We start from the raw sequence: 21,836 nt of genomic DNA, 5'->3' as shown, positions 1-21,836 counted from the left end.
AACAGTGAGAGGCCTGCGTACTGCCAAAAAAAAAAAAAAAAAAAAAAAAAAAGTTAATTTTAAAAATTGAAGTCTGGTTGATTTACAATGTTTCAGGTATACAGCCAAATGATTCAGTTACATATATGTATATATATATATGTGTATATATTCTTTTCAATTATATACAAGATATTGAATATAGTTCCCTGTGCTATACAGTAGGTCCTTGTTGTTTATCTATTTTATATATAGCAATGTGTATCTGTTAAACCCAAGTTATTAATTTATCGCTCTTCTGCCCTTTCCCCTTTGGTAACCATAAGTTTTTTTTCTATGTCTGTGAGACTATTTCTGATACTTAACCACTTTAAAAGAAATTTATGGTTTATCGTTTTACTTAAAGAATAAACAAACAAAAGACCCCTCTCAAACCCTATAAATATGTATTTTAAAATATGTGTATATTTAGATGTATATATATATGTGTGTGTATATGAGTATGCATTCCTCTCCTTTTCTTAGCTGAACAGTGGCATTCTATGAATACGTTTTCACGTAAGAATGCTCCATGCTAGTACTGACTCAGCAACTCATGTTGACTTTGATCTGTTGAAGTAGTAAGTCAGGTGCCTGAAAATAACCCCTTAGCAGGAGACTGGAAACTTGCATTTTCCCAAAATGACAATTAAGGTAGTGTGTTGAAATCTACCCCCCCTTTCCAAGTCTCCATGGGAATGAGCACAAGAATTTTAATTACTTCTGACCCACATTTTGGATCGTTTGTGTCCATCTTCTCTTCGAGGTGCTTGTGATCCAGAGTTAAACATTATTAATTATAATGATTAGAATCAACTGAACTTGCTTTCTAAGGACTCAAGGGCTCTGAGTATGAAAATAGCTACTACTTTTTGGGTGCCCTCTGTCTGCCTAGGATGTGCCAGGTACTGTGCATCCCTGATCTCACTTATTTCTCAAAAATATGCTGTAGGATGGGTGTCCTTATCCTCATTTTACAGAACCAGCTCACAGGGCATCGAGCAGTTGCTGAACCTGGAACCTGACCTCTCTGTGCTTTTCTCACCAGGTCATGCTGAAAAGAAAAAAAGGCTTTACTATTTTCCTCACCTGAGATGCTGCTCTGATGGCAAGAGAGAAGATTACAGGCAAATCACCTGGATCTTGTTGATCAACAATCAGGATTGTTAATAAAATTATTTTCCTTTTTTTTAAAAATTTTTATATTTTCCTCTTTGCCTCTGCCTCTTTTCTCCTCTTTCCTCTCATAATCCATTGTACGTCTATGAAAATACTTTTCACACTGACATAATTAGTTCTGTTTGTTTCTCAAATTATAACTAGCAGACTGCCTTTCCCAGAGATGTCAGAAGATTGGGGCTGAGTTAAATGTTAAGTCATGAGGCTACACTGATTTACCCGCCTGCTTTGTAGCAAGGAACTAGTTAACCTTGATATATAGTAAACTTCAAATCTTGTTCGGGTTCCCATGTCTTCTCTTTGACCTCTCATTACATCTAATTACAATAGGCTTCTCACCTTGCTCAGTTAAGCTTTATGGTAATTTTGTTTGCCATTGTTTACAGCAACCGCAGAGCTTGTTAAAAATGCCTCATTGCCTCAATGGCATTTGGAGACAAAGAATGAGTAACCAGGGAGGAGATATATATATATCTCTCACATCTCCGAAGCCCATCTGGTTCTTCAACATAGTTCTAATAAACAGGACTGCCAATTCTCCACCCATGAAAATCTTTATAGGCCCAAGAATAAATTTAGCTGATCTCCAAACCTGTTTGCACATTGTCAGACTGGTTTTGTGTCTTTTGGTAAATTTTCCATGGAAGACCCTAGCCTTTAACATTTAGTCTTCTAAAAACTGTATAAAGAATAGTTCATTTTCCTTTTGGGAGGGGATGGATTGAAAAACAATGATAATTCAGCAGCATGTGTTCTGTTGTCCTCAAAGATAGCATCCACTATGCACCGAAAGGAAAACATGGCTCACAAAAAAAGCGAAGTGAGCTTTTTAAGGTCAGTGATAAATGTGGCAAAATGCAATGCTGCAAAAATAAGGGAAATTAAAAGTTTGTGCAAATCCTTTGAAAAAATATTATTTTCATAATAACAAAACTAGCCACAAGCGGGCTTCCCTGGTGGTGCAGTGGTTAAGAATTCGCCTGCCAATGCAGGGGACACAGGTTCAAGCCCTGGTCTGGGAAGATCCCACATGCCACAGAGCAACTAAGCCCGCGATTACTGAGCCTGCGCTCTAGAGCTCGTGAGCCACACTACTGAGCCTGTGCACTACAGCTATTGAAGCCCGCGAGCCACAACTACTGAGCCCATGTGCCACAACTACTGAAGCCCGTCCACCTAGAGCCTGTGCTCCACAACAAGAAAAGCCACCGCAATGAGAAGAACGTGCACTGCAACGAAGAGTAGCTCCCACTCGCCACAACTAGAGAAAGCCCACACACAGTAACGAAGACCCAACGCAGCCAAAAATAAATAAATAAAATAAATAAATTTATATATTAAAAAAACTAGCCAAAAGCTAAAAACCCTCAAATATCTATTTCTTGGCCCAAAACACTGAACATCAAAAAGTACAATTCTTGGGCTTCCCTGGTGGCTCAGTGGTTGAGCGTCCGCCTGCCAATGAAGGGGACACCGTTCGAGCCCTGGTCCGGGAGGATCCCACATGCCGCGGAGCAACTGAGCCTGTGCACCACAACTACTGAGCCTGTGCTCTAGAGCCCGCAAGCCACAACTACTGAGCCCATGTGCTGCAACTACTGAAGCCAGTGTGCCTGGAGCCCGTGCTCCGCAACAAGAGAGGCCACGGCAACGAGAGGCCCACGCACTGCAGCGAAGTGGTCCCCGCTCGCTACAATCAGAGAAGGCCCCTGCGCAGCAACAGAGACCCAATGCAGCCTAAATAAATAAATTTATTTTTTAAAAAAAGTACAATTCTTTTTAAACAGTAGACATATAAAGAAAAATGATAATCTAAATAATAGTTACAATGACAATACTAGAAATGCCCTATGTAGTTTATAATCTTCCCCTTTGCACTACAGAGGGAAAAAAAAGCATGTTTAAAAAAGATTCTGAATATGAATTCATTTTGTGGTAGAGAAATTTTAATTGATTTTTTTTTTTTTTTTTTTTTTGGCAGCGCCGGGAGGCTTGCGGGATCTTGGTTCCCCTACCAGGGATCGAACTCGCTCCCCTTGCAGTGTAAGCCTGGAGTCCTAACCACTGGACCGCAAGGGAATTCTCTTAAATGATTTTTAAATTTTTTATTTTACTTTTTGTTTATTTATTTTTTGTCTGCGTTTGGTCTTCGTTGCTGCACGCGGGCTTTCTCTAGTTGTGGCGAGCGCGGGCTACTCTTCGTTGCCGTGGGCGTGCTTCTCATTACGGTGGCTTCTCTTGTTGCAGAGCACGGGCTCTAGGTGCGCGGGCTTCAGTAGTTGTGGCTCACGGGCTCTAGGCGCACGGGCTTCAGTAGTTGTGGCATGTGGGCTCAGTAGTTGTGGCTCGTGGGCTCTAGAGCACAGGCTCAGTAGTTGTGGCGCACTGGCTTAGTTACTCTGCAGCACGTGGGATCTTCCCGGACCAGGGCTCGAACCCGTGTCCCCTGCACTGGCAGGCGGATTCTTAACCACTGCACCACCAGGGAAGTCCCTTAAGTGATTTTTTAAAACAATTATTATCACAAATCCATTTGGGGACAAAGGATTTTTAAATTTAAATACATTTAAATCCATCTTACACTGTTGCTTTCTATTGTCTCTTTCTTAAAGGACTTGACTTGTTTTTCATTTAACCAATGAAACTTTTTTCCCACCTGAACTACATTCCCAGACTTTCTCTTGGGTGGGCTTAAGTAATGACATGAAATACTGTGTCTGAAACGAGAAACACAAACACCGCCCACAAATCTTTAATAGAAACCTATATGCTTAAGCAGGAATGTAAAAACTCACTGTAAAAAAAATCCGCTTAAAACCACAGAACACTAGAAGTTTTGAAAGTTTCAATATTTTAAATTTTTACATCAGAGGCTTTATAATTAATATCATAACTATTAAAAGATTAAACTATATGTAAGTTGACACTGTAATCTACACGAGGAGTAAGTTCTGCCTGTTGGCCCCAAGCTTTCCTTTTTTTCTTTTTTTAATTGTGGTAAGACACAGAACACAAAATTTACTATTCTAATAATTTTAAAGTTCAGCAGCATCAAGTACATTCACGTCGTTGTGCCACCCTAAACCCACTGTTCAGCTCCTCAGCTCCTCCACTAGGGGGCGGACGAACACAGCGCAATCAGCCGGCCTCTTCGCGCCACCTAGTCTACGCATGCGCTTCTCACCTGGGGAAGGTAAACGGGGGCGGGGCCTGGGCGGAGCCTCGGGGCGGGGCCGGGGCACGCAGGCGCGGCGCGGGCAGTGTGACGTCAGGCTGCGCGGCCGGGCTAGGACCTGGCCTCGGCTCGCTGCGGCTCTTCCCCGAGCGTGACGTGTTGACTCCCCTCCCCGTGGACTCCCTTCCCCGCGGCCCGCCCGCCCGCCTCACCGCCGCCTCCTTCGCTCCCTCAGAGCGGGCCAGCGGCCGGGGTGGAGGCCCGGAGGCGTCGCGGCGCCGAGAGGGCGGGCGGGCAGGCTTCGGAGCCGGGAGGGCCGGGTCCGCGGCCGGTCGGTGCGCGGCGGGCGGGCGGCGGGCGCCGGTCTATATGGCGGCGGCTCTGTCGGGCCTGGCTGTCCGGCTGTCGCGCTCGGCCGCCGCCCGCTCCTATGGGGTCTTCTGCAAGGGGCTGACCCGCACGCTGCTCATCTTTTTCGACCTGGCCTGGCGGTTGCGCATCAACTTCCCCTACCTCTACATCGTGGCTTCCATGATGCTCAACGTCCGCCTGCAGGTGGGTGAGCCGCGCCCGCCCGGCCCCTGTCCCCCGACCCTCTCCGAGCGCCGGTCCGCCCAGCGCGGCCCGGCCCACCTCGCCCAGGACGATGCAGATGCCGCCGGGAGCTGCCAAGCTGGATGCTGAATGTATGCCAAACGCCGTGCATTTCTCCCGCAACCCCACGGGGGAGAAACCCGCTGAGGTTATTGTTATCCCTGTTCCGCAAACGAGGCGGGGTGGGGACGTGAAGCGGCCTGCCTCGGGTACGGGCCTGCGGCTGGGGCGTGGGCTCCGCGGCCAGGCAGGTGGATGCCGCCACGGGCGCCAAAGGCCCTGGCCCTGAAGAGGAAATTTTGCCCAGAAAATTGCAAATTCTGGGGCGCGGGGGTGGGGGGTGAGTTTATGGTTGACTTTTCTAGTTCCCAAACTTTATGAAGCTTTGAAAAGAATTAAAACTTAAGAGGGATTAGTTAATGTTAACCAGTGTTCTGGAGTTATCTCATTTATCCTGGCGGGGGTGGGTGGTGGTGAAAGGAGTGGGGGTGATGAGAGAAAACGAGGTGGAAGGAGGTAGAGAGGCAAAGGTTCAGAGGCTCGAAACAGTTCAGGTGTGAAATAGTTCACACACAAACACACACACCACACGCACACACCCAGCGCCTTGGAGATCATCTTTGCTATAAATGATTGACATTTCTACATCCCTCAAATTCCAGATGCCTTTTTCTGGTGGAATGGAAAGTCATCAAATTGAGAATTATTCCTTTCCAAGTGTGTCATAGATGGCCAAGTGCTGAGCGTGTCTTGGATTTCGTTTTCACGTGGTGGACTGTCTGCTGTGTGCGAGGCACGGGCTCTGTGATGGAGGGATGGGTCCCTGTCCATCGAGAGCTTACAGTCCGGCGGTACTTGTGTTGCTCCCTGGTGTGCAAAATGAGGAAGCCTGAGTAGGAGTATGCAGTATTGACATGGGCGGGGCAGGTGTTTTTCTTTTTCCTTTGGTTTAGTTGTATCAGAATATAATTGTCTCTAAGCTTGAACTGGAAGTTTTGGGTGCCTGTCACTGGTGCTGGCAGGCCACATAAAACTTAAAACCCACTGTTCATCAAAATTGTGTTCAGGTGAGTTGGGATGAACCTGCCTCTCTATTTCAGGGTCCAAACTGAGATACTTTTATGTGAGCAGGGACTTGTGGCATCCTTAAGTGGTTCCTGACAAAAGGAGTAGAAAACTCGGATACCTTTCCAGCATGTGGTATCAATGTGTAAAGAAGGGTGCTGGGAGTGGGGACTGGGGTAAATCAGAAAGCCTGTGCTCTATCCACTTGTCACTAGCCAACTGTTGTTTGTCAGATATAGCAATTTACAAGAGAAATTGGAAATCCTGATTTTTAAATATCAACTTAACAAAAAATAAACTGTGGGTAAAACAAAATATTTGACCCCAAGCTCCACTTTGGAAACTCTTGTTCTAGTGTTACATTTATAATTTGCAGTCGTCTGTAAAAATCACAAGAATGACTGTAAGAGAAAACCTACGTAATGTTGAAAATACTCAATTTTGTACCATTAAAAAAAAAATCAGCTTTCTCATATGCTTACTTAGCTATTTATGACCACTCCCCTAGTCCAAGCTACTATAATCACTCACCAGGCCTATTGCAGGTGCCTCTATCTATTCTCCACAGGGCCCTTAGAGAAGTCTTTTAAAAACATAAATCAGATTGTGTCATTCCTCACAAAAAAACAGAAAACAAAAACTGCTTCCCATTGCATGTGGAATGCAGTTCACATGTTTCTATCCTGCAGATCTGATTTCTGTCCACCTTTCTAACCTCTCCCCTGGCCTGTTCCTTGCTTGCTATCATTTCTCTTATTTTTCTATCTACTCTTAGCATGCACCAAGCCCTTGCGGCCCCTGGGCACTTGCACTTGCTGTTCTTTCCACCTCGAGTGCTCTTCCTTGGCTCTTTGAATGCTGATACATTCTCACACCCGGGTTCTGCTTTCAGAGAGGTCTTTTGGGGTCACCAAGGAGGATCTTTTCGGGTCACCAATCGGTATGATCTTGCAGCTGCTCTCTTCACTGCAAGAGTGCTGAAGGCTTGTTTGTTTTATATCAACAAGGAGCAGAGGAGTCTGTTCCTATTACGATGCTGAGGGTTTCCAAATCTCTCAGTTGCTTGTAAGGCAGTAGGATTATCTCTGGAAAGGTTGTTCAAATACAGATTTCATAACAAGGAGTTTGCACTGTCATGATTGAGGGTAAATGCATTTTGGAGGCGGGAAGTTGGCTCTGTGAGGATGGCGTGGGCAGTAGGGAGAGCTGGGTACACCAGGCTAATGGATGACTTGGTGGACTTGATGTCAAGTCATCATCCAGGTACAGCACAGCTTTAGAGTACTGGGGAATTCGGACGCTCTGGCTGTAGAGTGTGGGCTTTGTTGGTCAGTTCAGGAGTGAGTGGGAGGTGGGGAGGCCCAGACAAGGTGGTCGCTGGGTACCTTGCGGGAGGGCTGTCTGAGAACTACGTGAGGATTTTAGGTGTGATCTTGGGCTTGGATCAAGTGCATCAGCAGCCTGTCGCATGCTGAGGGGGGCAAGGTGGGAGTTGGGGTGTCTCTTTACTGTAACATTTCCATCTGCTGCTTTAAACTCCCCTGCAGGTTTAGAGTTTCTGTTCATTGGTGGAAGATCATTTACTTACCTGACTTGAGGGTTTAATGATTCTGGCCTCTGGTAAAGAGAAGTGCAACAGGAAATAGGGGACAAGAGTAAGGGGATGGGCCAACTCACCGCCACCTGCTTACTCAGGACACTCTGTCCATCCTCTTCCTTGCAGGGGCGCTGGAGCCTGTTTTGTGAGTCATAATGAATAAAGAACTCTGTCCCACATGTTTACTCAGGACCCCCAAACCATCTGTCAGTAGGGTAGCCAGGCATTTTAAGGAGATTGATACCTCTTCTTCAATTTTTTTTTTTTTTTTTTTTTTTGCGGTACGTGAGCCTCTCACTGTTGCGGCCTCTCCCGTTGTGGAGCACAGGCTCCGGACGCGCAGGCTCAGTGGCCATGGCTCACGGGCCCAGCTGCTCTGCGGCATGTGGGATCTTCCCGGACCAGGGCACGAACCTGTGTCCCCTGCATCGGCAGGCGGACTCTCAACCACTGCGCCACCAGGGAAGCCTCTTCTTCAATTTGAGAGTGATTAAATGAGAAAATAGATGCAAAGGGCTTTGTAAACTGAGAAGGGCTATGATTTAAAAATACCGTTTGCAAGCAAGGCTTAATCTCCTAGAGTCATTAGCATCCTCCTTATTTATATATAATCTGAAATACAAAGCATTGAAAAAAATGAGAATCCATACCAAATACTAAATGTAGTAAAAGGAAGATGAAAAAAAGTGCTCTGAGAACCTGCTATAATTGAACAAGTTATGCCTACAATGTTTCAGTTACGTTGCCTGTGGAAAGAATCAAGTATCTTAGCCCCAGGTCCCCTAGATTCGCGTAACCATGAAAAGAGGAGGCCTGAAAGAGAACAGCTGGAGAAGGTGACTTCATGAAGGTGAGGGATAGTTGTCAGACCAAGCTGTGGCCTTGGCTTTCTGAGCAGGCAGCCACACAGCCCTGTGCTGAGCTGGCCAGGCCGAGAACCTCTCTTGGCCTGTCCTCTGCGGCCTGTCTCCTTGTTTTGTTTCTAACTGCTCTTCTTCAGGCTCCTCTCTCCGAAAGACTTTCTAGATCCATAGCTCCATAGGTTTCAGTGTTCACCTATCACTTGAAAATCTATATTCATTCCTTCCAACCAGGTAAAAAGAGTTGAGGAATGCACGCAGGGCTGGGGAAGCTGGGTGCTGTTCCAAATAGAGCACTCAGAGTGGGCCTTAGCGATGAGCAAAACTTGAAGGGGATGAGGGCTTTAGCCATGGAGATGCCCGGCTTAGCAGAGAAGCCTTGCAGCCCGTGCGAGAGCTCTGCGTGTCCCAGGGCAGTGGGAGGTGGCCGGAGGCTGGGACTGAGAGGCTCGTGTGCCTTGGACTGCCAGGACGTTGGCCTTGACTGATTGAAATCATCTTATGGCCGGACAATTTCAAAAAGTAGTAAAGATTCCAAGGGTCGACTGCAGCTTGAAGTGAGTTTTATTTTGTTGCTTGATCTACATCAAGCTCCTGGAAGAAAGTTGGAGGAAATTATAGACTATTAAGGAACATCATAAAAGCTTAAGAGGCAAAGTCAGAAGCATGAGCTCAGTAAAACGTAGGAGTTTGTTCTGGCTTCTGGGGTATTGAACAGCTATATACTTTGAGATGGAAAATTCCAAACATGTAGGACACATAAAAATACCATGGAATCTTTCCTATCTTTCAAGGGAATTCATAATCATGGTTTTTCATAAACTTTTGAAAAAAGTTCCACCTCTAAAGATAGGTTGAAGTAGATTTTAAAAAATTTTTAACCTGCATAAAATTTGAAAGAATAGTACAGTGAACACCTGTATCCTTGACTCAAGTTTTTAAAAAGTCTTAGAAGTAAATTCTCACATAATGGTTCGAGCAGATGTTAAAGTATATGAATTAGGTCTATATGTACTAATGTTAAAAGGCATCCACCAAATATACAGTGAAGAAAAGCAAGTTTAAAAACCATCTAAGTAGTAGCACATTTAAAAAATTTTTCATAAATACACTTGTCAATACCTAGAGCAGGGAGAAGCATGCCAGGACCAGGAGGCAGCCCTAACTCAGGAGAGAGCCTGGGCATTCCTCCTCACATGATCTGTGCAGAAGGGCCAATGTTTCTTCACCTCCACAGACTGGATGGTTTGTAAACAACAAACATTAATTTCTCGCAGTTCTGGAGGCCGAGAAGTCCAAGATCAAGGCACCAGTATGGTTAAGGTCTCTTGAGGGCCCTCCTGGTTCGTAGCCAGTGCCTTCTTGCTGTGTCCTCACATGGTAGAAGGGGCTAGGGATCTCTGGCATCTTTTTATAGGAACATTAATTGGGGCTTGCCTGGTGGCACAGTGGTTAAGAGTCCGCCTGCCAATGCAGGGGACACGGATTTGAGCCCTGGTCCGGGAAGATCCCACATGGCCGTGGAGCAACTAAGCCCATGTGCCACGACTACTGAGCCCGTGTGCCACAGCTACTGAAGCCTGCGTGCCTATAGCTCGTGCTCTGCAACAAGAGAAGCCACCGCAATGAGAAGCCCGCACCCTGCAACGAAGAGTAGCCCCCGCTCGCCGCAACTAGAGAAAGCTCGCGCGCAGTGACAAAGACCCAACGCAGCCAAAAATAAATTTAAAAAAATTAATCTCACTCACCTCCTAATACCATCATCTTTTGAGGCTAGGGGTTCAGCATATGAATTTTGGGGGGTTACAAACATTCAGACCATAGCATCTCCTGATAGGTTTGTAAGATCCAATAGAAATGAATTGCTTTTAAACATAAGAACTAAATGTAGTTCTTAGAATGTAGTTCTTAGAATGTAGGGGAAAATCTTCATGATACTGAATTTGGCAATGATTTCTTGCCAAAAGCACAGGCAACAAAAGAAAAAGATAAATTGGACTGTGAATATTAGACATTGGTTCATCAAAGGATACTATCAAGAGAGTGAAAGAGGCAACTCACAGAATGGGAGAAAGTATAGTTGACCCTTGAAGAACACAGATTTGAACCGTGCAGGTCCACTAATACGCAGAATTTTTTCAGTAGTATATGTTGACACTGCGTGATCTGAGGTTGGTTGAATCTTCAGATGTGGAACTGCAAAGACGGAGGAACCAGGTATAGGAAGGGTTGCTGTAAAGCTGTACTCAGATTTTCGACTGTGAGGAGGGTCAATGTCCCTAGCCCCCAAGTTGTTCAAGGGTCACCTGTATTTGCAAACCATATATCTGTTAAGGATTAATGTCCAAAATATGTAAAGAACTCGTACAACTCAACAGCAACAAAAAACCCAATCCAAAAATTGGCAAAGGACTTGAATAGACATTTCTCCAAAGAAGATAGATCAATGGCAAGTAAACCCAGGAAAAGATGGGCAATTGGAACATGTTTGTGGGCAGCCAGTCCACCAACTATGGTGAGGCCCTGACACATCATTATGATGACCTCTGAGCCCCAGCTTGCCCACTTCAGCCTTGTGGCCCCATGGGATGCCCAGAGGAGGGGCCCTGGTGGCCAGGCGCCTCTCCCCATACCAGCCCTGCAGGATGTGGACGCAGTGTCCCCCTGCCTCTGGGCTCTCACAGACCCACCGGGTCAACTTCTCTCCCTGAGACTCGGCTCCTCCCATCTCTCCCCATCCCACTCCAGGGACACTCATGGACCTGAAGGGTGAGTGACCACTCGTTTCTCACTGACAGTCTCCCAACCCAGACCCAGGGACCCCCACGCCAGGCTTAGTTTCCAAGAGCCCTCACTAACTGCTCCAGTTCCAAATCTGAGCCCAGCCACACAGGCTGAGAAACACTCCCCCTGCCCAGCCCTCGCCTGGCCTGGCACTGCCCCTAGGATGCCTCTCCTCTGCCAGGGCGGTAATAAAATCCAGTGCTAGGAGAGAAGAATTAGGGAACTGCAAATCAAAGCCACAACGAGATGCTACCTCACACCCGTTAGGTTGGCTATTATGGGGTGAGGGGGAGGGAAAGAACGCGAGGATGTGGAGAGATTAAAACCCTTGTGCACTGTTGGTGGGAATGTAAAATGGTGCAGTTGCTATGGAAAACAGTTTGGCAAGTCCTCAGAAAGTTAAACATAGAATCACTGTATGATTCAGCAAGTTCACTGGTAGGTGTATACCCCAAAGATTTGAAAACAGGGGCTCAGGCACTTGTGCTCCAATGTTCATAGCACTATGGACAACAGCCAAAAAGTAGATACAATCCAAGTGTCCATCAACAGATGAGTAGATAAACAGAAGGTTTTATACTTTCAATGCAAAATTATACATCTTTGAAAAGGAATAAAGTTCTTTTTTGGCTGTGCCGTGCAGCTTGCAGGATCTTAGTTCCCTGACCAGTGGTCGAACCCGTGCCCCCTGCAGTGGAAGCAAGGAGTCTTAACCACTGGACCACCAGGAAAGTCCCAGGAATAAAGTTCTGATACCTGCTACAGCTTGATGAACCTTAGGAACACTATTCATAGAGACAGAATGTAGAAGGTGGTTGCCAGGGGCTGGAGAGGGGGAATGGGAATTGTTTAATGGAAACAGTTCTAGTTTGGAATGATGAAAATGTTCTAGAAATGTGTGGTGGTGATGGATGGTGGATTTTATGTATACTTTACTGCAGTTTTTTTTTAAAGTACTAGAAAAGTGATTATGCTGTTGGTTGTTGTGGCAGTGTTAAGTTGCCATAGAAGTTTCTAAGAGCCTATTCTTAATTTTGTTCTTGTATGATCACAGTAACAAACTTGGGGGTGTGGCCAGGGCCCAGTGGCTTGTACATTTTTAAGGATTTTGGCTTACTCTGAGTGAAATGGGAAACATTTCACTGAGATGTGACCTAATCTCATTTGCTTTTATAAAGGATCATTTTTTTCTTCTTTTAAAAAAAAAGGTTTATTTTTTTCTTTTAAGGATCTTTTTTTTTTTTTCCCTGCGCAGCATGGCTTGTGGAATCTTAGTTTGCCAACCAGGGATTGAACCCAAGCCCCATCAGTGAAAGCACCGAGTCCTAACCACTGGACTGCCACGGAATTCTCTAAAGATCATATTATAAAAAAACCTTTATTATGGGAATATTCAAATATACACAGAAGTGGAGTACAGTTGTCCCTTGGTACCTGCAAGGGGTTGGTTTCAGGACCCCTGGGGATACCAAAATCCACAGATGCTCAAGTCTCTTGTATAAAACTGTGTAGTATTTGCATGTAGCCCGTGTACATCCTCCCTTATACTTTAAATCATCTCTAGATTACTTTTAATACCTAATACAATGTAAATGCTATGTAAATAGTTGTAAACACAATGTAAGTGCTATGTAAATAGTTGCTAGCACATAGCAAATTCAAGTTTTGCTTTTTGGAACTTTCTGGAAATTCCCCCCCCCAAAAAATTCTATTTTTTTCTATTTCCTCTTGGTTGAATCCTCAGATGTGGAACTTGCAGATATGGAGGGCCACCTGTAGTATAATGAACCCCATGTATCTATCACTTCTTTTCAGTAAGGATCAACTCTTTGCTAATCCTGTTTTATCTTTTCTCCCCAGTCCTGCACTGTGTTCATCTAATCACCCCACACCGGAGTATTTTAAATAAATCCCAGACAGAACAGATCACTTTTTTGGTTTGTTGCTTAGTTTTTACTTTGAAGTAATTTGACTTACAGAGGTTGCACGTCAGTGCAGAGAGTTCCCATAGACCCTTCCCCCAGCTTCCTCTAATGTTGACATCTTACCTGGCCAGAGTACAGGCATCAGAACTAAGAAGTTAACGTTGGTGCAATACTCTGGATTTCACCAGTTTTTTCCACCAGTGAATTTTTTTCTGTCCCTGGACCCCACAGTGCATTTAGTTGCCATGCCTTAGTCTCATCCAATCTGTAATTTCCTTAGTCTTGTCTTTTATGTCCGTCAGTTGTTTTTTCAGCTTTTGGGTGTTTTTCACTTTTTGGCTGTTGCCACGCACATTCTACAGGCACACCTTAGGTATCGTGGGTTCGGTTCCAGACCACTGCAATAAAGCGGTTATCGTGCTAAAGCGAGGCACGTGAACTTTTTGGTTTCCCAGTGCATGTAAAAGTTATGTTTACACTATAAGGTAGTCTATTAAATGTGCAATAGCATTATGTCTAAAAAATGGACATACCTTAATTAAAAAATACTTGATTGCCAAAAAATGCTAACCATCATCTGAGCCTCCATTGAGTCATCATCATTTTTGCCGTAGTAACATCAAAGGTAACTGATCACAGACCACCATTACAAATACAATAGTAATGAAAAAGTTTGAAGTATTGCAGGAATTACCAAAATGTTCAGATACGAAGTGAGCAAATGCCATTGGAAAAATGGCGCCAATAGACTTGCTCAATGCAGGGTTGCCATAAACCTTCAGTTTGTAAAAAACACTGTGAAACGTAATAAAGCGAGGTGTGCTTGTGTAGGTGTTGTGTGGGCATGTGTTTTCATTTCTCTTGGTTATGTACCTAGGGGTGGAATTGCTGGGTCATATAGTAACTCTGCATTCAGCCATTTCAAAGAGATCACTCTTACTTCACTGTAAGAGTGGAGGGTGGAAGCAGGGAGACCCTTAGATTAACAGGAGAGGATGCTGGTGGTTTCTCAGGGCGCAGCAGGGGAGGTGATGGGAGGAGGTTGCACTGTGGGTGTATCTTGGTGTTTGAGCCAACAGGCTTGCCTGCCTTAAAGGAAGAGGTGGTGTGAGAGAAAAGCTCATTAGCATCTCTTTGTGTGTGAGCTATACATGTTCTTTACCCAATTTTTTTTTTTTTTTTTTTTTTTTTTTTTTGCGGTACCTCTCCCGTTGCGGAGCACGGGCTCCGGATGTTCAGGCTCAGCGGCCATGGCTCACGGGCCCAGCCACTCTGCGGCACGTGGGATCTTCCCAGACTGGGGCACGAACCCGCGTCCTCTGCATCGGCAGGTGGACTCTCAACAACTGCGCCACCAGGGAAGCCCTCTTTACCCATTTTTTGGTGGGTTGTTGGTGGGTTTCTTGGAGCCACCAAGAAACCCACCAACTTATCAGACACCTTATCAGTTGTCTGTGATAAGAGTTGAAATTTTTTTCCAGTTAATATATTTTTGACTTTGTTTATAGTGTGTTTTTGCCATACTGAAGTTTATGTAGTCAAATTTAATAATCTTTTCTGACTTTTGGGTTTTGTCATAGTTAGAAAGGCCTTCCAAATGCTAAAGATATAAGGAATTCACCTGTTATTTATTCTGGTACCATTATATCATGTTTTACTTTTTCTTGTGTGTGTGTGTGGTACATGGGCCTCTCACTGTTGTGGCCTCTCCCGTTGCGGAGCACAGGCTCCGGACGCGCAGGCTCAGCGGCCATGGTTCACGGGCCCAGCCGCTCCGCGGCATGTGGGATCTTCCCGGACCGGGGCACGAACCCGCGTCCCCTGCATCGGCAGGCGGACTCTCAACCACTGCGCCACCAGGGAAGCCCCATGTTTTACTTTTAAATGTAGAGTGTTGGAATTTATCCTGGTATATGGTGTATGATGTTGATACAAACTGACCGTTCTCTGAACAGCACTGCCGGGAGAAACCTCGTGTGTATGACATTCTTGTCCTTGTACGTACATTCACTAGAAAGCAAGTTTCGAGAAGACAGAGCCCTTTTTGTCTGCTCGGTGCACTGTCCTGATACCAGCGCCTAGAACAACGCCTGGCTTAGGGGCTCCGTGAACGCTCGCTGATTGAATCTCTAGCAAAAAATCATAGGTGTAGAATCCCAAAGGAAAGGTTATACTCATTTGTAAATAATTTTCAAAGTCATTGCCTACTTGCCTTCCACAGAGGTGCTGCACTGTGTGCTCCCTCTGGCCATGCGGGGGGCCCTCTGGTTGCTCCCCGTCCCCTGTGGCCACTCCAGCCTGGGCCTCGGTCTCTGTCCCCCACTGCAATGTGCTGGTCCGTGCTTAGGCCACTTCCGTGTTGCCATCCAGTGGTCACTTCTCTGTCCTCTGCTTTACAGACCCCCTCAGCAGCGTTTTGTCACTGGTTCCCTCTAATGCTCTTGCTGATAATGGTACTAATAGCAGCTGTTTCTTGGATGCCACAGGCTGCTGGTCAGAGAACATGCTGGGTGCTTTCACATGAAGAGTCCTCACACATCCTGAGGAAAGAGGACACAGCCTAGCTCAGCCATCCTTCTCGCCTCTCAGCCCTCGGACGTGTGAGCGCACCTTTGAGCCTCTGGGTGACCGAAGCAGGGGACAGAGTAGTGGCCTGCAGGAGCTGCACAGCCAGCTTAGAGCACAGGTGTGATTTGGACGCGCTGAGTGGTTTGCAGCAGGAAGTTGGTCCCTGTGGTCTGCTTCCTGTGCTTATGATTCAGTGTAACACAGAGATGACCCAGCCCTTCCTGTTTCTCATCCTCTAAACTGTGTAGCAGCTTGAGCAATTTGTTACTCAGCTTGTGTGTGTCAGCTGCCTCCTCAGGCTGATGTTTCAGTGCTGAGCTTAGCGATGGTCAGGTCTGCTAACGCTCACCTCTGAGAGCTGTGAGTGTGTGATATCACTCATATGTGGGACCTAAACATAACACAAATGAATGTACACACAAAGCAGAGACAGACTCGCAGGTACAGAAAACAAACTGGTGGTTACGGAGGGGGGCAAATTAGGGGTATGGGATTAACAAATACAAACAATGATGTATAAAATAGATAAGCAACAAGGATATATTGTATAGCCATCATCTTGTAATAACTTTTAATGGAGTGTCATCTGTAAAAATACTGAATCCACTATGCTGTACACCTGAAATTAATATAACATTGTAAATCAACTATACTTCAATTTAAAAAAAAGGCCGTGAAGCCAGGTGGCCTTGGAGCACATTTGTGAGCTGTCACCAGGCAGGACCCCCGTCAAGCCCATTGTTGTCTAACCTGGCCGGGCAGCCCCTGCTCCATTAGCTGTGTCTGCGCCCCCAGCCCCACGCCGGCCCGCTTTGGGAATAGCCTTGCCACCTGGCTTTTGGGAGCACAGAGGCTGGGATATTTTTAGTTTCCAGAGCACTGGTATCCAGCCCATCATGTCCCTGAGGCCATTAATAGCCCAGGTTAGGGAAGGGAAGGTGTTGGCCGTCCAAGAGGGCACAGCTGCCTAACTGGGTCAGGCCTGTTGTCAGGCAGCAAGTCAGCTGCCTCCACAGGTGGGGACTCTGGTGGGAGAGACTGCTCCTGTCCACCCCGAGGATCGTGGACACACCAGACAACCTCGTCTCCCTGCACACCTCACCCCCTCTGGCCTCTGTGGCTCCATTTTCAACCTTTGTCATTCGCTGAGGGGCAGGGGGAGGCACCTGTCGGGGAGGTACAGAGTGTAAGTTCAGGAATTTACTCCCAGTCCTGCACTTTGCTTTTCCTGAATCATACTGTCTTGAATTTCAGAATAGACTTCCCTCATTCTGGGGCAGGGAGGGGGTGTGTCAGTTTTTGTGGATAAGATGGTTTGCCATAATTTATGCTGCTTATTATTTCGTAGACTTAACATGGGGGTTGAGGGGTGGGAAATGATGAGAGAGCTGGGGCCGAGGATGGTTAGTTATATAATTGTGCATATTTTACTTGGTATGAATAGTGTGCCAAGATGTATGTATTCAAAAGAACAGTGAGAATAAACCACAAAAAACATTTCACAGGTGACTGCGTGTTTGGAAATTACTTGAAAATTATTTCTGGCTCTCAAAATATAAGTAATGTGTGTAACTGTCTAATATCAAAAGAGGTGGCTGGTTAAGGGCTCAGAGCCAAAATGTTTTACTGACTTACTGAAGTATTTTTAAGGTAATTGAATACATAGTTTATTACTGCATTTACTAAAGAACTAGGAGATCTTCAGTAAGCAGTTTACTCTATCATTATTGAATATATGACTACATGAATAGTATCTTATTCAAAATATTTTAACACAATTCTGGCAACACTTTATCCTTCTGAATGGTACTAAGTCCTCATACAAGGACATAATAAAAGTAGTTAGAAACTAATTTTCCTGAGAGTTGGCCCACATTAAGTGACCTGTTTTTCTTAAGAATTATTTTAAACCTGTTCTAATATGTATTAAAAATATATTTAGGAATGCTTCCATTTCAGGAAAATGTTCATTCTTAGTACATTTCAGATCAGTAAAATAAATGTAAGGTTTAAAATAACATGCTGTGGAGAGTTAATTTGAGAGAATTGTCAAGAGAAGTTGATTAGATTTGACTTGGTGAACTTTGAAAGTGTTTGTTTTGATTCGTAGCTGGAGTTGCACCTCTTACAAGTGTAACTATGTGAGGTGACGGATGTTAACTTGTGATCATTTTGCAATATATAGAAATATCGACCTACTGTGTTGTACACCTGAAATTAATACATTTTATGTCAGTTATAGCTCAGCTTAAAGAATTGCACCTTATATTTGCATACGGCTTCATACTGCTCAATATATTTGTATCAGTTGTTATATGTAATAATGGTCACGCTTGTACCGATAAAAAGTTTTGAGCATGCCCTGTGGAGATATCTATATCTCTGTGGTATAAATAAGCATATATATACTATTTTTATAAACTATGTATTTTGCTCTACCAAAATATGGTATATATTATAAAACATAGAAAAAGTTACAAGGGGAACAAGGTAAAGATGAACTAGGCAAAGATGTTCTGATATTTTCTCCCATGCTCCTTGAGTTGGGGGCACTTGAACAGCCGCTGGCCTAGTGGAGTGAGTGAAGAGTTCTTCAGAGCTTACCTGACGCTAACTTAGTTGTTTGTGCAGGAAACGTATGTAACTGCCCTCTTTTTGAAGCACTCAACGCAGTTGGTGTCGGCGACCCTGGGTTTTCCCGAGGCGCTTTTTTTTTTTTTTTTGCGGTACGCGGGCCTCTCACTGTTGTGGCCTCTGCCGTTGCGGAGCACAGGCTCCGGACGCGCAGGCTCAGCGGCCATGGCTCACGGGCCCAGCCGCTCCACGGCATGTGGGATCCTGCTGGACCGGGGCACGAACCCGCGTGCCCTGCATCGGCAGGCGGACTCTCAACCACTGCGCCACCAGGGAAGCCCTTCCGAGGCGCTTTGAGTCTCCCTCCTTAGTGACTTTGGTGGGCCCCTCGCCCGTCCGGCCTTTAGATCCTGGAGACCCCTGTCTTCTGTACCTCTGTCTTCTCTCTTGATTTGTTCTACCGGGCCGTCATTTTACCTGCCTCCGCAGAGCTGGCGGCTTCTGAGTCGAGGTCCCCGGCTCTGACCTCTGTCTTGAGGTAAAGGATTTACTGATCCACCTGCTCGCCAGAGCCCCGCAGCCCAACTCTGCTGCCCAGTCTGAGCACCTTCCCTGTCTTCCAGACCTGCTGCTCTCCCCGCTTTGCGGTTAATAACACGTTCATTATCCAGAACTGAAAGTCAAGAAACCTGCGGGTCATCTCACTTTCTTCTGCACCTAGTCAGTCACCAACTTAAAAAAGATTCTTCAGTTTCTCTCCCCTCTTTACTCTCACAGGCTTACTTCCTTTTTTCCCCTGCAGTATTAGAATAGCCTCCTAATTGGTCTGTTTAAGATGATTCCTTTCCAGTCTAGCCACCACCCTGCCTTAGCACGGTGGCGGGGTGGGGGTGGGGGCGTGCCTCACTGTCGGCCCTGCTCCTCAGTGACTCCGCAGCCCCGTTTCTCAGCCCTCTTTGCTTTCTCCCTCAGCCTCCAATAATACTTACCTGCTGTGTTTTCTTCCCAGTGTACTCTCTTTAAATTTTTGTTTGTTTGTTTGTTTGTTTTTTGTTTTTTTGCGGTAGGCAGGCCTCTCACCACTGTAGCCTCTCCCGTTGCGGAGCACAGGCTCCGGACGCGCAGGCCCAGCGGCCACGGCTCACCGGCCCAGCCGCTCCGCGGCACGCGGGATCCTCCCGGACCGGGGCACGAACCCGCGTCCCCTGCATTGGCAGGCGGACTCTCAACCACTGCGCCACCAGGGAAGCCCACTCTCTTTAAATTTAAAAAAAACTTACACAGTCATAAAGTTTAATGAGTCACCTGGTGCCACGAGATTAGTTAAGAGAAACAGCAGTTTCCTGTCTCCCATTTCTCCATCCAGCCGACTGCTTGCAGCTACAGCTGGTTCTCTTAGTGTTTACTTCTCTGTCTCTAAATTGCACGCTTGTAGTGTTGCTTCTTGACTTTTCATTTTTTGAGTTAGTCTTTGTCTTACTGTGGGAGAAGAGTCAGACGCAGCTGTCTTCTACCTGAACCCATATTTCCATCCCTCCTCCTTCCAAAAAGAGTTACTGCATTTTAGCTAGGTTGCTGTTCCTTAGGCTAGCCTCTTAGAAAAATTACTGAATACAAAGTATGTATTTTTGAAGTTGAAACATTTATCCGCGTTCTCTCCGAGGTATGCTCCTTTTTAAAGGAACATGTGTCAGACACTTTTTAAAAGTCATCAATTAAGGAGGGAACTAGTAAGATGTTATAATCAGTGTAAAGCAGCATTTAGACAAAACACATACATACAATGAGGAATGCTAAAGTGAATTTACAAATAGATGTAAAACTGGTCAATGTGCATAGGGCAGTAATCCGTTGCATTCCTCTGGACAATATTAATTTCCATTTCTTTGGACAGGAAATCACTTGCCTTTTAAGTTTTCTACAACTTAGAGCTGTGAAGCATCAAAGAGAGATCTGTGGAGCCCTGTTACATTAGATAACGCAGAGAATGCACTAGACAGCGCACCCAGTAATGTTGTTTTTTTGGGTCCATTTCAAAGCCTTTCACAGTTTTTCCTACATCTTCCCCGTTTGGAGCATAATGTCACAGAAAGATTATTCTTGGTCACAGAATCTCAGTAGGTTTGCAGGTGCCTCGGGGTCAGTGACCACACGGGCCACCTCGAGTTTGCTCTTGAACAACTGGTGAAGTCGCAGATCAACTTCTGTCCAGAAGTTTTCATGTGGAATCTGAGAGTGGGCAACTAAGCCCAAGAAGCTTTCTCCGCCATATTTTTACCTGCAGTACATAAAAATCTGGGTGAATTCTTCTCTTATGGAGGCTCCAAAATTTGCTGAGATTCCTGACCAGCCGGCGGGTGATCTGAGGCTGGAATCTTGGATCCCAGGACCCCTCCAGGCTGGTTTTCCTGGGAGGGCTTTGTAGACATCGGATCCATAAGTAAAGTTGCCCTTGATTCCTTAAAAGTGGCTTGTCGTACCTGAGTCACTGAGACTCATTCTCAAATAGGACACTTTGGTAAGACCTTGGTTGCCTAATTGTGTCATCCAATTTATCCTGGTTAAAGGGAGGACAGATTTTTTTAAAAAATTTTATTTATTTTTGGCTGCGTTGGGTCTTCATTGCTGCGTGGGGGCTTTCTCTGGTTGTGGCAAGTGGGGCTCCTCTTCGTTGCGGTGCATGGGCTCTAGGCATGTGGGCTTCAGTAGTTGCGACACATGGGCTCAGTAGTTGCGACCCGTGGGCTCAGTAGTTGTGGCTCTTGGGCTTAGTTGCTCCACAGTATGTGGGATCATCCCGGACCAGGGATCGAACCCGTGTCTCCTATTGGCAGGTGGATTCTTAACCACTGTGCCACCAGGGAAGCCCCCAGGAGGACAGATTTTTTTATCGAACCTACAGGAATAACTATATTGCCACGAAAAGTGCAGAGCCTCAGAATGTATACTTTTATTATTTTTAAGTATTTTTAGGAAACACTGCATTAATAAACTACTGTTCTTTTTGTTGTGGTTTCTAATTGGTAGGTTGGTAGGTTGATATCCTGTTTTCTATCACAGTGTAGGTATCCTTGGGGTACCAGAGACTGTCAAAGATATCTTTGTATTTGTTGGGAAATAGCTGTGTGTGGACTCTCTTAAGACCCTGTCTTCATTATTACACTTTAATTTGTTGGTCTTTTCCAGGTTCATATTGAGATCCATTGAAGGCCTTCCGTGGACTGACAGGCGTGTCCTGGGGCTCAGGGTGTCAGAGAACACACAGCATGAGGGACGGAAGGGGGACTCTGAGCACCTGCCTCGCAGAAGAGAAGGGAGCGGGCGATGACTTGGACAAATTACTGTACAGAGAACTGTTGTATAAGAGAATGCAGGAGGAGGGCGCTTGCCCATCAGATATAACTTCCAGGATGAATAAGCCTGCGGTTGATGTAAATGGAAATTCACAAAATGAGGAGTTATCACTGGAAATGAAAAATGATCTGAGTGAGGTCAGC

General features: G+C 45.5%; 1 protein-coding gene across 1 annotated transcript; it reads left to right on the top strand.

Annotated features, from left to right (window-relative positions):
* Positions 1-4,496: 4,496 nt before the first annotated feature.
* Positions 4,497-15,877, top strand: SMIM10L3 (small integral membrane protein 10 like 3). Its single transcript, XM_060032446.1, has 2 exons — positions 4,497-4,927; positions 15,684-15,877. Exons 1-2 carry the CDS (start codon positions 4,742-4,744, stop codon positions 15,759-15,761), a joined length of 264 nt encoding a protein of 87 aa, XP_059888429.1. The 5' UTR covers positions 4,497-4,741; the 3' UTR covers positions 15,762-15,877.
* The last annotated feature ends 5,959 nt before the right edge of the window (positions 15,878-21,836 follow it).

The sequence above is a fragment of the Delphinus delphis genome, chromosome 15 (genome assembly GCF_949987515.2).
Source record: "Delphinus delphis chromosome 15, mDelDel1.2, whole genome shotgun sequence".
Lineage (NCBI taxonomy): Eukaryota > Metazoa > Chordata > Mammalia > Artiodactyla > Delphinidae > Delphinus > Delphinus delphis.
The sequence above is the reverse complement of the archived record's forward strand: the minus strand, read 5'-3'. Positions and strand labels throughout refer to the sequence as shown.

What these genes read in the sequence shown, in the direction of transcription:
- SMIM10L3 (XM_060032446.1), top strand. Translation starts at nt 4,742, where the DNA reads ATGGCGGCGGCTCTGTCGGGCCTGGCTGTCCGGCTGTCGCGCTCGGCC. An exon ending in TGCTCAACGTCCGCCTGCAG is followed by an intron (nt 4,928 to 15,683) that starts GTGGGTGAGCCG and finishes TGGATGCCACAG; the next exon opens with GCTGCTGGTCAGAGAACATG.